This window comes from Thermobia domestica, chromosome 10 (assembly GCF_964235325.1).
Source record: "Thermobia domestica chromosome 10, izTheDome1.hap1.1, whole genome shotgun sequence".
Classification (NCBI taxonomy): domain Eukaryota; kingdom Metazoa; phylum Arthropoda; class Insecta; order Zygentoma; family Lepismatidae; genus Thermobia; species Thermobia domestica.
This window is the reverse complement of record NC_137463.1, coordinates 250,829,837-250,846,333: the sequence shown is the minus strand read 5'-3', so window position 1 is coordinate 250,846,333 and position 16,497 is coordinate 250,829,837. Positions and strand designations below refer to the sequence as shown.

The 16,497-nt window shown below is 37.3% G+C and overlaps 2 protein-coding genes across 4 annotated transcripts in view; both read left to right on the top strand.

Annotated features, from left to right (window-relative positions):
• Cad89D (cadherin 89D) overlaps positions 1-16,497 on the top strand; it is a 379,672-nt gene that overhangs the window by 98,350 nt on the left and 264,825 nt on the right. For all 3 annotated transcript variants that reach the window (XM_081729479.1, XM_081729481.1, XM_081729480.1), the window contains exon 2: positions 15,343-15,447. In XM_081729479.1, the coding sequence (XP_081585605.1) occupies positions 15,387-15,447 (61 nt within the window). In that variant the 5' untranslated portion in view covers positions 15,343-15,386. The remainder of the gene's footprint in view (positions 1-15,342; positions 15,448-16,497) is intronic.
• Positions 1,935-2,474, top strand: LOC145661895 (protein GVQW3-like). The gene has a single exon (XM_081727236.1). It carries the CDS (start codon positions 1,935-1,937, stop codon positions 2,472-2,474), a length of 540 nt encoding a protein of 179 aa, XP_081583362.1.

The following is a 16,497-nucleotide window of genomic DNA, read 5'->3' as shown; positions in this document are numbered from 1 at the left end:
GTCGAGACATGGCTCTTCCAATAGGAAAATATACACTTTTCGAGTCGAGACATCACTTTTACAACACATTTTCGAGACGAGACTGCCACAAATCTTGTCTCGTGCGCATCCCTATGGGTCTGGACCCTCCACCAAATTTCGTAACTCGATTGACATGAGTAAACTTTCTTAACGGAACTATACTTGTTTAACAGAGAAATGATTGATGTAGCATGATTGATCTTACTCTTCATTTGTAATGTTTCTCTTATAGAAACATTCTAGTTCTATCATTTTTTAAAATATAGATAGAAGTATTTTATAATTACTTATCGTCTTTTCGGATGCAGACTAATACCCATGAAATACTACATACACGTAGTGGCTTGTAAAAAATAATATATTTACGGAAATGAATGAATACGCCACGCAGGCTAGGCTAAAGAAGACGAGATGATGAGAAATAAATGAAAATGGAGTAATGAAGAAACTCGGAGGAAACGGGAGAACCTCGTGAGAACCATGCACATGTTTTTTCCCCAGCACAAAGCTCATTTGGTGCGAGCTGGGATGGAACCAAGGACTCTATGCACCAGAAGTGAACGCTCTACCACTGAGCCACTGCAACCTCCGTAGTAGTTTATACATCATATTGGTCCCCCGCAAATAGGGATGCGTTCGAGTCGAGTCGAGACAGAATTTTCCTAACAAAATTCGAGTCGAGACACAGCTCTTCCAATCGAAAAATATATATTTTTCGAGTCAAGACATCACTTTTACAGCACATTTTCGAGACGAGGCAGTCTCAAATCTTGTCTTGTGTGCGTTCCTACCCGCAAATCTTGAACCTCATCAACAAAAATTTCTGGGTGCGTGGCTGACGGACACCCCACTTGCTAAACAGAGAATTAAATTATTGCGTTGACAACCCTATACGTGAACTATAATCAAAGCTTCAATCATAAACGCAGTACCAAGCGAACACACGTGTGTTACTCTACTGATAAAGTATAAACTTTATGCAAATTTTTTTGATAGTTCTTTTTTTTTTTTGTTTGTTTGTTTGGTTGGTTTTCTTTATTTATTGTGCAACCTATTCTCATTTCTTTTCTTATTTACATTCTATATTTTCCCCTCTTGACAAAGAAAACAACATTAATTCTTTGTCAGATGACAAATACCTCACCGTACAATGCAAATGAAACCCACATGAGTAACCACATATGACAATCTATGATCTCAAAATGCCTTGTTTCATTGTGTTATTCTAATTACATTTAATTTCATTTAAATTATATGTCTTACTTAGTATAATATAAGAAAAACGTATGTGCTGTCTTATAAATATGAATTCAGTTCGTAGAATAATATGTTCAACATATAGAAAATATTTCTTGCTCCACTTTGTGCCCTTAAAGTACCTACAATAAATTTATATTTTATTATAAATTCATCTTAAATATTTTGTTTTACGGAAAGTCAGACATATAGTTCGTGTTTAAAACGCACATTTAATACGTTTCTCTAATGCTCAAACTTCAACACTGCATATTATTTGTGATAGAGAGTCTTAGCAATTCCAGGTAGGTACTAAAATAGGCACAGAATAATCAGTGGCGCAGATATAGCCCACAACTAAGAGGGTAGGAACTTTTGTGTGTGATAAGTAAAATCCCTTTCTATTACATGCTCCATTTTTATAAGATTTGATTGATTTTATTTTGATGTTTAGTGTCTCTTTCAGCAGCGAGGTTATGTGAGACGTAGACCTACTGCTTAACAGCTTCGAACCTACAAGGATAAATCAAAAAGTAAGGTGAAATTGCCTGTCAAACCCATAGTATTGTGTGTAGCTAATTAATTCTTTTCCATGTTACAGGTAATCTGGTAATAGAAGTGTGACGGCTTGTACAATATTCTATGTCCACCCGTCTGGTGCTGAGAGCAACTCAAAGATGGCGCAACGAATGGAACATTACACCAAGGAGGAAGTGCGCGGTGTCATTCGTTTTTTCTGGGCCAAGGGAACAAAACCATGTGATATTCATCGAGAATTGGTGCAGGTCTACGGAGATAGTGTTATGTCGCTGAAACAAGTGTACGTGTGGTGTAAAGCATTTGCAAGTGGTAGGAGTACTGTCACAGATCATGGCAGAAGTGGCAGACCATCAACGTCCATCACCGACCCGAATGTGGCTGTCGTCGATGCCATGATTCGTGAAGACAGAAGAGTGCGGTTGCAGGACATTGCCAATGAATTGAATATCTGTTATGGTGCCGTAAGCGGCATCGTCCATGACCAACTGGGCTTTACAAAAGTGTGTGCGCGCTGGGTACCCAAGCTTCTGAGTAACGAAGACAAAAACCAGCGAATGGGCATTTCCCTGAGCCACCTCACACGTTATGCCGACGAAGGAAATTCATTCCTTCATGGCATCATAACGGGCGATGAAACTCCAATACCTCTATGGACACCTGAATCCAATTCTCGATGAATATCACATGGTTTTGTTCCCTTGGCCCAGAAAAAACGAATGACACCGCGCACTTCCTCCTTGGTGTAATGTTCCAGTCGTTGCGCCATCTTTGAGTTGCTCTCAGCACCAGACGGGTGGACATAGAATGTTGTACAAGCCGTCACACTTCTATTACCAGATTACCTGTAACGTGGAAAAGAATTAATTAGCTACATACAATACTATGGGTTTGACAGGCAATTTCACCTTACTTTTTGATTTATCCTTGTACATGAGCTCCCACCTGGTCTCCCACGCCAAAGGCGCGTACACGCCCGCTTAGCCACGAGGGGACTCTTTGTTTAGATTTCCAACCTATACTATGTATAAGTGTGAGAAAAATATATCCATACATCGGTCTGTGGAGTGACAGTTATGAAAGCAAAATTGTAAGGCTGGTTTCATCCACACGATTGCAGTAGTGGATTCAAAACCGCGCGTTTTCCAACTACATTGAGTCAAATGAATGCTTCTATTCACGACAGTGCAAATCTCCAACTGCCGCGGATTGAACACCCGAGCGGCGACCGTTAAGTTTTTCACCATTTATGTGTTTTGAGTTTAACGTCCAATGATTATGCCCTTTAGGTTAAAAAAAAAAAAGAAAAAACTATTATTAAAGCAAGTTAATGATTGGAAGAATTGGTAGAATGGGAAATAGAGAGGAAATGGCAGTGCACCGAGAAAACTCAGAGGCACGATGTTATTCACAACAATTACGTTTCGCTAAGGTTAGGCAGTTTCAATTTACATTGTATCATATAGAACCTTTTACACGAAGCGATTTGGATCGCGCTAAAGAGTCATTTCATTCAATGTAGTTAGAAAACGGGCGGATGAGCAACCGTGAGTATATACGAGAAGGGCGAGAAGAGCACTAACGAATCCACAGTAGTCGATTAGACCAAACGAGGATCCTTTTCCGCCTAAAATGGCGGACAGAAGCCTTATAATTTATGTCATAAAAGTGCCAGATAATTGGTTAGACGAAACAAGGATTAGGCGAAACGTGGCGACATGGTCGGAATAGTGAAAAAATGATGACAGATAAGGGAAAGCAGCTTCTTAATAGAAATTCAGTACATCAAGAGTAGGTTGCATCTCCAATCTTATTCTTCTATTTGAACCGAGGAGATAGTAATTTACTACAACTTCCGGTTAACATGTGGATTCCCATAGACCAGCGTCTCCCAACCGGTGTGCCGCGAGAAAATCGAAATAAAATTATTATTTCATGGCAATCAAATTGCAAAACATAGGGGAAAATGTATGTATTTCACATTACTATGAACCTCTACTATGAATCTACAATTTTATTTTGATAATTTTCATACTCTGTTACTTTTCTGTACATTTTTAATGTTGAAAAAAGTATTTGTTATAATTATTATGATCATTATTGCTTCTTTATTGTTCCAGACTGTTCCGTAATATCATTCAATCTTTTCGACAAATCAAACATGCATGCAAATGTGTTTTAAAAGTAAAAGCGATTTGTTTGTTCGTTCGTTATTTAGTGATCTTCCTTCTTAGTGAAAGGTTGGATACAGTTTTCGAAAAAGAAAGTGTATTTCTAAAAAGCTGAGTCTTATATCTCATTGCAATTGTTTTCTATTTTCAAATTAGAATGAAAAATAAGCATAATAATTGACCGAAAACCAGTCATCCAGCTTTCTTCTCTGTGAGGAGATCAGTAATCACAGAAATAAATTACCACGTATTTTATATTTACAAATAATAATAATAATAATAATAATAATAATAATAATAATAATAATAATAATAATAATAATAATAATAATATCTACGTGAGTGTGCCGCGAGAATTCAAGTTACACTTGTAGTGTGCCGCAAGTTGAAAAAGGTTGGGAAACGCTGCCATAGACCGAAAAAGCTGTATAAAAACAAGCATATTTCTTTTTCTAAGTGGATTCAGTATTACATCAATATATTTTATCCAAACTCTTATTCTTCTATTGAAAATGGAAGTACTAGAAACAATTACAGTTTTCGGTTTCAATGCTGATTCGTGTAAAGCAAAAAGTGTAGGAGAAAGCGGTACCGTAAACAATTTCGGTATGGATTCAGTGTCCGAAGAACCGGTTCTTACCTTATCCATCTGTATTACAACCGGATTTCCGGTCTCTGATATTGAATACGCATAGTTTGGAGTCTACCGTAATATCACAGAACGAAACTCAACTGTTTCTTGTTAAAATTAGAGATTCCTTGCGTTTGATGAGATGTATCCCGGTGAAAGCACAGAACAGCTTCCACGTTGAGATAGACCTACAGATAGGGGCGTCATTTAAGGAGGGCAAGCTGACAAATACCCCTCATCCCCTTCAGTTTGAGGTGGCCATACTTTCAATTTGATTTTATTTTAACGTCCCTTTCAGCAGCGAGACTATATGAGACGTGAACCTGCAGCTTAACGTGGGATTCCAACGACATGATCCCCCTATCTGGAATCGAATTCGGGTGTCCCACGCGAAAGGCGCGTACGCTAACCGCTTAGCCGCGAGGGAACTCGAACATATTTTTGAATTGATTACATAAAAATATAGTAATAAAAAATGAAACCCTTATGCCGGTTGAGAATCTTCCCTCTCCCCCCTCCCCCGCGGAAAATCTGAAATAACACTACTGCTACAGATTATTCTGTTACGAAGTCAAGATGGTTAGTATCCACAATTAGATCACTTCCGTGTTTTTGGTCTTTGAACTGTATGTTAAACAGGGCATCGAAATACTGCTTTCGAAAGCACTTCAGCATCAGCTACAAGGCTTCAATTTATGAGCAACATCCAGCCTTAGCAGCAACCATAGGCGCCGACTTTGGGGGGCCAAGACACTCTTGCCCCCCCCCCAAATATTTAAAGGTGGGGTCCTCGCCACTCCAATATAATCCAGTCGTGGAAGAATTAACAAAAAGAGCAAGAATTTCTGTCATAAGCTTCGTCATGCCTTTAACTAAGTATTAGGAACATCCCTCTTATTCAATAGAAAACACGGTTTCAAAACTGTGTTTAATAGAACACTGAAGCTTCAACCAACACTCTGGCAGTACCGATATGACAAGTGAAGATCAATATGGTACATAAAGTTGCAGTGAAGTTCCCAAATTTTGAACTTCATTTGTTTTATTGGCATTAGGTAAATTTGACTTAGGTCGTGAATTTCGCAGCGGAGCGGATGAAGCGGACCCAGTCCTCGGAGAGGGGGGGAAGCAGAGGGGCTTCATCAAACAGTTGATAGGAAACGACTGAATATGATGATGTTCATTGTTTGGCCACCCCAATATTTTCTTCAAGTCGGCGACCATAACAGCAACAGCTCTGCAATGAAATCAAAAGCGTACAGCATTTGTAACTGTTCTAAGAGAAGCTCCTTCGTGCTAGGATCGCGAACCAGGAACCATCTAGGTTAAATGAATAAACATATTAAACCATGGTATACTGTTCCTTATTCAAGCATTGAAAAGTTTGTTTGTTTTTTTAAAGTGGTCGCTTTATTCGTTTTTTGTGAAGAACTGTCATTGCGTAAAATGGACAAAGATTCGCGACGCTGTCTTCTGTCGCCTGAGGAGAACGCTTGACTGGCGATTTTTGCAGCCTCTGTGAACTCCACTTCATCAAAACGAAGCAAGTGAAAGGGTAAATAGAACGAGCATGAGTCAAAGCAACAGAAGAATCAACAGAAAAACAAAGAAAAAAGAATTAAATTCAGGAAGAAATATTAGTAGAGCTTTACAAATGATGGGTCACGACTTGCCTAGCACCTTAAGCAGCCGCTAGGAAGGAAGTAAATCACACTTTAAAAAAAAAAAAATCGCTGTTAATGACAAAAAGCACTGTGGATTTCAGGAAACAAACATCAAGATAGGGCATTCTTATTTTCCCTACTAATAGAAAATATTGGTGAAATGAAGAAAGTGGAATTACCCACCATAGTAGTAATAATGATTTTTTTGATTCTGGAAAAAATACCCTTCTTTGATTCCAGCATTTACTAAAAAATTAACGGATCAACGTTTAACCTGAAATTAACAAAAGAAAGTTCAATTTAACGCCCTACGATTATGGCCTTTAAGCTAAGTGAGATGGATGATTAAAGCAAGTGATTGTTGGTAGAAGAATTGGTGGAATGAGAATGCGCCCCGAGAAAAACCCACGGACTCGATGTTGTCCATCACAAACTTACTTGGTCGGGGATTGAACAAGGGACCCCACGCACGAGAGTTAAGCAGTTGGGAGTTAGACTTCGTTAAATTTTCGTGGTAAGTGAATAAACATTAACTGCTATTAACACAAGAAATAGAAGAATACACATTAGACAAATCAGCAAAAGCCATCAGGGACTCAACTAGGGAGCGGATATAAGCGAAGCACGTGTCAGGGGTACGTGGTTGGTAGGGTGCCTAAAAGGGCAATATGTACACAGTAAGAGGGCGCTGAATTTCGTGTTTGCTCCGGGTGAAAAAGTATTACTAGTAACATTACATAATATGTACATTCATGTAATATAAGCAGCCTAAGATTATTCCTGGTAATACAGGGGAAAGCTTTCGAATCAACACGCCCAGCTTTGTGGCTGGTGACCCCGTCTTCTTTAGCCTAGCCGGCAAAATCGTGGGACGTTAAACTAAAAGTTTTAATGTGAATTTTAATGGGGCTGCTAATTGTGACTTTCGTGTCGGGTAGTGGTGGAGAAACCAGTAGGTCGTAGTCCGTAGGTTGAGAATCAAAGTTCTAGTTTAAGCCTCCCAAAATAGATTCTAAGGACGTCACTGATAACCATGTCATTTTACTGAACCAGTGACGACGCCAGTTTTAATTTTTTAGGCAAGGGGAAACGGGGAGACAGAGAAAATGGGGAACAGTTATTATTATTATTATTATTATTATTATTATTATTATTATTATTATTATTATTATTATTATTATTATTATTATTATTATTATTATTATTATTATTGAATACCGAAAATGAAACTGTTACATTACATCACCTACATTATAATAATACATATCTTGGGGGAGTGTGGTTGGATGTAGTCACAAGGGGGGGCGCCCATACCTTTCCCCCTCTTGTGTCATCATTATACTGAACAGTGCTAAGTAAGTTGAGGATGCTGTTTTCGAATCTCAGAACTTTTATTTTAGGGGGGTGGGTTTCTTTGGATTCTTAAAATCTAGGACGTTACAATACAGAATATTGTCAGGGGCGCACCTATGGAGGGAACAATGGGGTCCGTAACCCCCCCCCAAAAAAACTTCCTAACTCAACGTACATTTGTACACTTTCTCAATAAAATTATATTTGTGTAACAGGGAAATGATTGATGTATAGAGCAACCCAAAAGCATAAAAAGCATAATAGCAATTTACACATATGGTTGGTACCTTGAACATTGTTGTGGTTGTCTAAGGGTCCAGAAGAAACTAATTTTGAAAGCATAATAAAGCATAATTTTAGAAAATAAAGCATAAAGCATAATTTAAAATATATAACACAATTCTTTAAAAAATCTCTTTAACTACGAGTTTAACATACTGTATTCAAGGGCGCCCATCAGGGGGAGGCAAGGTGGGGCACTTGCCCCCCCTAGAGGAAATTGTACTTTAGAATATTGAAAACCCAACAGAATTTTTTCATTATTTACAGCAAAATTTGAACCTATATTTGAAATGTTGCTTATATATACTTGTCCTCCCTCGGAAACCACAACATGGGAGTCCTTGACTGTATTAATATTTTTTTAAAAACAATATTTACTGTACAAAATCATTGAGAACATAAGAATGTGACAATGAAAAGCTTATTTTTATTTCCATAAACTTTTCGGTGTAATCCTTTGATGTGCATAAAAGAAAAAAGGAAAAGAAGAAAACTTTTCGCCAACAGTGTATTTGTACACAAGAACTCCACACTATATTGTTATGTACTTGAGCCTCTTGAACTTGAGCGCTTTCTGTACTTTTTGGTGGCATCTTTTACTTTCCCTTTCTGTATATATGCACCTCTAAGGCGCACACAAGTGAGAAAAAAAACTGACTAGAGTAAAGTGTCTCTTTACAGTGCATTAAGTAAAAAGTTCATTAAATATGAAAGAAATTGCTTGCATAAAATATTAATAAATAGACCAAGATATTTAGAATATTTAATGTATAGTAAATATTATACATTATACACGATTAATGTAAAACAACGATTGAAATTAACAATAAAGCATAATTTGGAAAAAAAATAAAGCATAATTAAACGAGAAATAAAGCATAATGTGGGTTGCTCTATATGATGTAGCATGAAAATTTTATCTTGCACTTCATCTGTACTCATAAAAACAATCTAGTTGTATAACTTTATTTTCGAAAATAATAAGTGGAAGTACCGGTATTTTAGAATTACTTATCGTCTTTTCATGTGGAGAATAAAAGACGATAAGTAATTCTAAAATACTTCCACTTATTATTTTCATGGAGCTATACGTGTAGATGTAGTAGCTTATAGCATTGCCCCCCACCTCCACTCTCATGGAGCTACACGTGTAGATGTAGTAGCTTATAGCATTGCCCCCCACCCCCTCGTTCCGAAAGCTTTGGTTCCCCCCAACAAAAAATTCTGGATTGCGCCTACATAATTTGACAGTCAGACAAAACAAATATGAAATCGGATGTTTCCTTACGAAGCCGCTAGAAAATACCACTGTTAGATTGAAGAATTTTTAGGCTTTAACACCTGTAAACAAGTCAATGAGCGGATTTGTTTTAGTAGGTTATGTTAAGAAAACCGTTTCTCTTTGGTGACATTTTGCGTAGAAAACACTCATTTCTAACTTCTATGGATATATATATAGCCTTTTGAAAAAAGCGAAAGTTGATTTAGAATGATGGAGCAGTTTTCTAAGGTTGTCTAAAAGAAATTCTGGAAAGTGAAATGATATTCATATTTTATTTGCTGTCTGCTGGAGTTCTGAAAAGGAAACCGAAGTGAAGGGAAAAGCATCTTGTCTTATGTTATTGCAACAACCCTTTAAATAGTTACAATATTAGCAAAAGATATTTGCTCTCTCATGCGGAAACGAATGGGAATCAAAGAACGCCCAAGTTCTTAGACAATATATGAACAAAAGGTGGCAGAATTATGTGGCAATTTAACACTTTACGTGTATTATTATCTACTTGTTTCGTTTTAGTATTACTTCAACAAATTAAGGAGAAACATTTTAAACGATGCGCCGGTGTGTTATAAACCTTTAATCATCTCAATTTCATCTGATGCATTTTTCATTCAAGAGCTCCAAGACTGGTAAAAGAAATTTTGAGAAAATAGATGAAATAAGCAAACGCTGACACTTTACGGTTGATACGTACCTTATCAAGGAATGTATAGTCTGTTAATAAATAAATAAATAAGTAAAGCACATTTATGCTAACTAAAGTACAGTACCTCGTACCGATTTGCGATGTGATCGCAGAAACTTTGTAGAGAGAGAGAGAGAGAAAAAAAAGCATAAAAACATGCCTGCTAAGTGTAGATGCCTTAAATACACGGACGACTCGGATAAATATAGTTTGAACTGTTTAAAATGTTTAACAATCAGAAGTGTTTCTTCTGCTGGAACTGATGATTTATTTTATTTTGTATTTTCTGTACAAAACGAAAGTGGCATTAACTCATGGAGATTATAACGTTTATGTAACTGACTTACCCAATGAGAAGAATGTGAATACCATATCTGCAAGGGCGCCCAACAATATAAACATCACATTGCAAGATGAACGGGAACCTTGGTCCGAACAATTTTGTTCCCAATTGGAGCACACACCATTTAATGTCGGCTATGTATCCGTGGGTTTTCTAGTGGTTCTCCTATTTGCTCCCACATTTTCAATACAAATATCCTTTTTTAATCTAATACTTTCATTAATCACTCTTCCTTAGCGTAAAGGGCATTTTGATCTGATTTTAACTTCGTATTTCATATTACCGTATACACATATCAATTATCGTTGTGAGTTATTTTATTTGATCCGAGTTGATTTCATAATAAGTTGTTCGCATCCTATACGTGCAATTGATGCTAGATCATTTTGAATCAGTGGCGGCGCTAGACGGCGGAGCAAGCTGGGCGGGCGCCTTCGGTCACATTTTCTACCTCCAACTTCCCCCCAGACATGTTGTATTGTAATGTGGGTCAAGTAATATAAAACTCTACTTTTGGTATAGGCATATAATAATAATAATAATAATAATAATAATAATAATAATAATAATAATAATAATAATAATAATAATAATAATAATAATAATAATAATAATAATAATAATAATTTCCCCAATAAATATCTCTTCATCTCCGCTTCCCTGGGAACACGGTTGCTCAGTGATGGAGCGCATACCTCCGGTGCGTGTGGTTCGATCCCCGCTCAAGTAAGTTTGTGGTAGGCAACATCGCGTCTGTGGGCTTTCCAGGGGTACTCCCGTTTCCTCCCACTTTCTCATCCCATCATTATTCACTTGTCTTCCCCGTCTGCCTTATAGACTAAAGGGCTTAATCGTGAGACGTTAAACTCAAAGATTTCATCTCTACTGTTCTCCCTCCGTCCCCCCAAGAAATTAATGCTGTCGTCGTCACTGTTTTGAATACTTGATATCTCTAGTTAAGCAAGATTATGATGCTCAAGGTGACCAGACGTCCCATTTTAGCCGGGACAGTCCCTTATTTTCAACTGTTGTCCCGTTTTTTTCTGATTCTCAAACGGGACGCCTAAATATTCCGTTTTTTTTCTGATTCTCAAACGGGACGTCTAAATGTCCCGTTTTTAAGCAAATATGACCCAGGTGTCCCGTAATTATTATTCAAAATATAAATGGTCAATGCAAATTCTACGCTCTTTCGTACAGACACTCATTGGGAAGGTTCAGCTGTGCCTAGAACTTCTGAATATTCAACTGAGAATAGAGTGTTCTGTGGTTCAAGTGGGAATTGAGTGGTAATTCTGAGTGTTGAAGTAACTTAAAGTATTTTTGGGTAGTACTTAAGTTAGAAACGCTTTGTTATCATTCTTACTTGTGTATTTTGTAAATTGAAAACACTGCTGAGACCCAAAATGCAATGTGGAAGTCAACCCCCCTCCCCCGTCGCCGATTCATATGCGTCCCTTTTTTGAAAGTAAAAGTTCTGGTCATCTTAATGATGCTCCTAGTGTTAAAGTAGTTCTATCAATGCTCAAAGATATTAGTAATTTTTTATTTCATTCTTTTCTTATTCTTTCCGCCACGTTTTTTTTTTTTTTTTTTTTTTTAATGAAGACTTTCTATCAGGAAATAATGTAGTACCTTCCATTGACATGAAAACAACATTTTTACACCTTTACACTGATTTATCTACAATTATACATATTATTGTACGTGAACAATGAAGAAAGAAATTATACAGAGTGGATAGTCAACAGCAGCAGCAGCAAACGATGGAGAGATAATATAATGGCTGATCCTAAACAATGGAATAACTACCGTAATGTCTTGCAGATGGTTCTTTTTGGACACTTTCACTCTTTGCTGTATTTCTTCGTATGTAACAACAAAGAAGTTTTTTTTTTTTTCATTTAACAAATTGAACTTGGTATTTTCTACATTGACACGAAGATAGGATATTTTATATGTAACGTTCGCTTCCGTTTTGTTGGTATGTCTTAGTTATAAACAGGGGCGTCATTTAGGGGGGTGCAGGAGGGGGCAATGGCCCCCCCAAGAGTTTGAGGAATACATATACGTTAATAGATTGCCTACTAATATACTAGAACAAAATTTGAAAGTCTTATGTCGGTGGTGCTCTTGCCCCCCCCCCCCCCAAGCGAAGTCTGAAATGACACCCCTGGTTATAAAATGAGATGAAATGAAATTTTTGAGTTTAGCGTCCCATGTTTAACGTTCTTTGTGGCTAAGGGAGAAGATGATTAATACAAGTGAATCATTATGGAAGAATTAATCTAACAAGAAAGTGGGAGGATACAAAAATACCTCGAGAAAACCCACGAGCACCATGTTGTGCACCACAAATTGACTTAGCCGGGGATCGAACCAGGGACCCCGCACGGAAGAAGAAAGCGCTCCACCACTGAGCTACCGCGTTCCCAGGGAAGGACATTAGGGAAAATTATTATTATTATTATTATTATTATTATTATTATTATTATTATTATTATTATTATTATTATTAACCTAATAATAGCGCACTAAGCCACCGCACCTCCCAATATCTTAGTTATAAAAGGAAAACCTGTTACACTTTCATTCTCTGACACTCATTATTAATATTAAGTATTCACGCTATTACATGATGTTAAAAGCGTTTATGTCTGCCTGACACCAATAGATGTTATTAGCATGCAACAGGGGGACGTCCACGGAGGGTTCACTGGGTTCGAACCTTCCGAATATTTCTTAATTCGACATACATTCCTACACTTTCTTAATAAAACTACAAGTATACTTGTTTTAGCACAGAAATACTTGATATGGACTAAACATTTGACCTTACTCATCATCTGTACTATTTCTTTTCTGATAAAAATAATCTAATTTTATCATTTTTAGTGACAATATAGATATTAGCACTTAAAAGTTTTTATTTATTTATTTATTTTTTCAGCTGCACAGTAACACCAGGTCGACGGTGGGTTTGAATACTGCTTCTTAAAGCTACTTTTAAAAGGTCCAAGCTCTGGGATGGGTTTTAATTATATAGCTATATAAAATAAGAAAGTTTCCTCTTCTTAGGGGGGGGGGGCAATCGCCCCGATCGCCCCCTGGATCCACCACTGGATGCAGTTAACAGATACATATACACTCATGCAAGATCAATCTTCATTGTATATGCCATTCTCCGACACATTATATATCATCGCCCTCCAGTAGCGTACCCAGGAATTTATTTCGGGGGGGTCCAAACTAAATATTAAGGTAATTTATATTAAAATTCCTAAAATTGTCCCTAAAATTAAGCTAAATTTTAAAAAAGTCGAAATTTCGGGGGGGGGGGTACGGACCCCTGCGTACGTCCCTGTCGCCCACCCAAAAAGGTGTTGTCCATTGCCCTCGCAGTGACAGTTGGCTCTCGCCCTCATGAACGGAGTTGTCCATCGCCCTCGTCTCGGAACATTTTCCTCTCCTTCGCTGACGAAGCTCATCCTCGTCTTCGCGCACCCTCGCCCGCGGGAAAGGAGTTGTCCGTAGCCCAAGCCCTCGGGTCATTGTGGGCGAAGAAATTTGAGAGTGTGGATGCCCTCCAGAGAGGACCGCCCTCACGAGGATGAACATCTCTGTTATATATCATTTAAGAGATTAAAAGACTAACCGTGGATAATAACAAAAATTGTAGGCTATTGGAATGTTTTTACTTCTACTTTTAACAGTTCCGCCCTTAGGCAAAAAGAGACCATGAAAAATGAATGATAATGAATTAGGAGATAAAATAAAATTATATGTCACCTTTATGCTTAAGAGTCTTCATCCCGGCGAAATTAATATACCGCTAATTTTACAGTAATTATGTGACATCTTCAAATAGATAAAAGATAATTGAAGTATGGAACAAGAGCGCCCTAGACAATATTATTTTGCGTGAGGTACCGTTATCACAAGTCACCTAGTGGCTTTCCGTTTTCAGCTGTTTAGAAACGCGAAAATAAATGCCGATTTTCAAAATGGCTCGAAATCGAAAGCAGATAAGTGAGTCGTGATAACGGTTCCTCAGGGCACTCTTGTTCCACATTTCGATTATATTTTATCTATTTGAAGATATCACATAATTACTGTAAAATAGGCGGTATATTAATTTCGCCGGATGAAGACTCTTAACGGGTTCTGAACTCGAGACAGACAAGGTCTTGCGATTGACAGCATTTTGTCTTCAACCAGTGCTGTAGGCTGAAGAGGGTTGTTTGTGTATCCCACGGCAGATAATGTGCATCAGAAACTTACTTGACCGGGGATCGAATGAGGAACCTCAAGCACTAGAGGTAATCGCTTTACCACTGAGCCACCATGCCTCCCTTGGCCCTAATTGAAATCTGTAGTTTAACATCTCATACCTCTATGTACAAAAATTGGTGGAATGAAAATGTGGAATGAACCGGGAGAGCTAGGAGAAAAAAGTATAGACAAGATCAGTGGCGGATCCAGGATATGATCAAGGGAGGGGCTAAACCATAGTTTGCCGCTTTATCCAGTGTAAAACAGCATTGAAGTCCATTTTATCCAGTGTATAGATCTACCTGAGGGTCAAGGGGGGGCTATAGGGACTATAGCCCCCCTTGGATCCGCTTTTGGACAAGATATTATCCAACAAAAATTCAGTTGGGCTGGAGTGGAACTACTGCGCTCTAGCACAAAACACAAAGTAGAGGAGTACAAAAACGACCCTTCACTTACGCAAGGTGATACAAATATGTTACATATAACCTTAACTGGTAATCAGTAATATAGTGCGAATATTCTACATATCTCACCTTTCACTTAGAAACTATATCGAAAATTAGTATATATTTAACGAAAATATCCAAATTGTAAGTACTATTTCCGTGTATTCTGAACTAAAAAATAATGGTCAGAGAGCGCCCGAAGCATTTTCAATTAGAAAAAAAAAAAAAAAATTAGGATGCTTAAGGTAACGAATGCAATTAGCACTTATTTCCGTTTTTCAATTATTATTAGTATTTTCAACTTGCTTAAAGAGAGAATGTATAAATTCGCATCTTTTAAGTATTATATTGCTTTAAATAACAGTGTATGTAAAAATTTAATTTCTTATTTTTTCTGTTTTCTCTGTGTTTTGCAGCAATGATGATTAAAACAGTGCCACTTTTATGACACAACGGGACAATGAGGAAACGACATTTTGTCCAGCTGGTTCTGGCCTTTGCAGTCTTTTCTGTCTCGCATGGTAAGAAACCTGTAACTACAATCACGCTATATATATTTTCTTTTGTGTCTTTTTTTATATTGTGTTACTTGTATTGTATATATGTTTTTTGTTTACACATCTTGTTCCTGGTGCATGTTACACCTCATATAGAGTAATAATTAGTACTTTTTAACACGTTACACTTTCTCTTAAATTTATGAATAATTTTCAGCTATTTAACTCCTTTTGGCAATTTGGTGCAAAGAGAAAGAACTAAGAAATGTCTAACAACATATTTAAGTTAACACATTCTTTAAAAAAGAAAAGAAAGAAAGAAAAGAAAAGAAAGTAAAGCGTTCTTACAATGAATGAAAACATTTTGTGAGTAACTAAATATTTATATCAAGTTAGTTTGTATTTTCCGACTATGGAATGAAATATATATGAAACAGAAAAGTAGCTAAAAGACTTCCTGACGACGATCATAGAAGCTAACCGATGGCTAATGTTGCCACGAGACGAGACGAGACGAGGCTTCAGGTTGTCTTGTCTCGTATCGTGAAAAGCATGCCTCGTCTCAAAATGATGTGCTAGTCTCGTCTGGAAAAGATGAGCTAATCTCGTCTCGAATGGTTCTGTCTTGTCTCGTGAGACGAGACACAAAAAATATCTCGTCTCGTGTCAATACTGGAGAGGCTGAGGTCCACAACAAAGAGCTTTTATGCAAAATGGTTAAAATTACAACTTTTAATCAAGTTTCGCTTCGTTAAAAGAGCACAACACACAACACGACTACAATCTTCCAACAACGACTGCTTAGTTTCGGCTGATCCAGTGATGAATTACTACGACAGGAATATTTGTCAATACCGTCGGTACAGTCAAAAGGCAAGACTTTCCCACTTATTCTGAAATCCTTTTTTTCAGAACCCCTGACACCACTTCAACAAATGAGACCTATATGACTTTCCGATTTCACAATTGACTTAGGCTCGAATAACATCATAAAACAATTAAAAAAAACTAAATTTTATTGTCAAACCAGCATTCTTTCAAAACCCAGGACCGAAAAAGGCTGACACGTTTCTG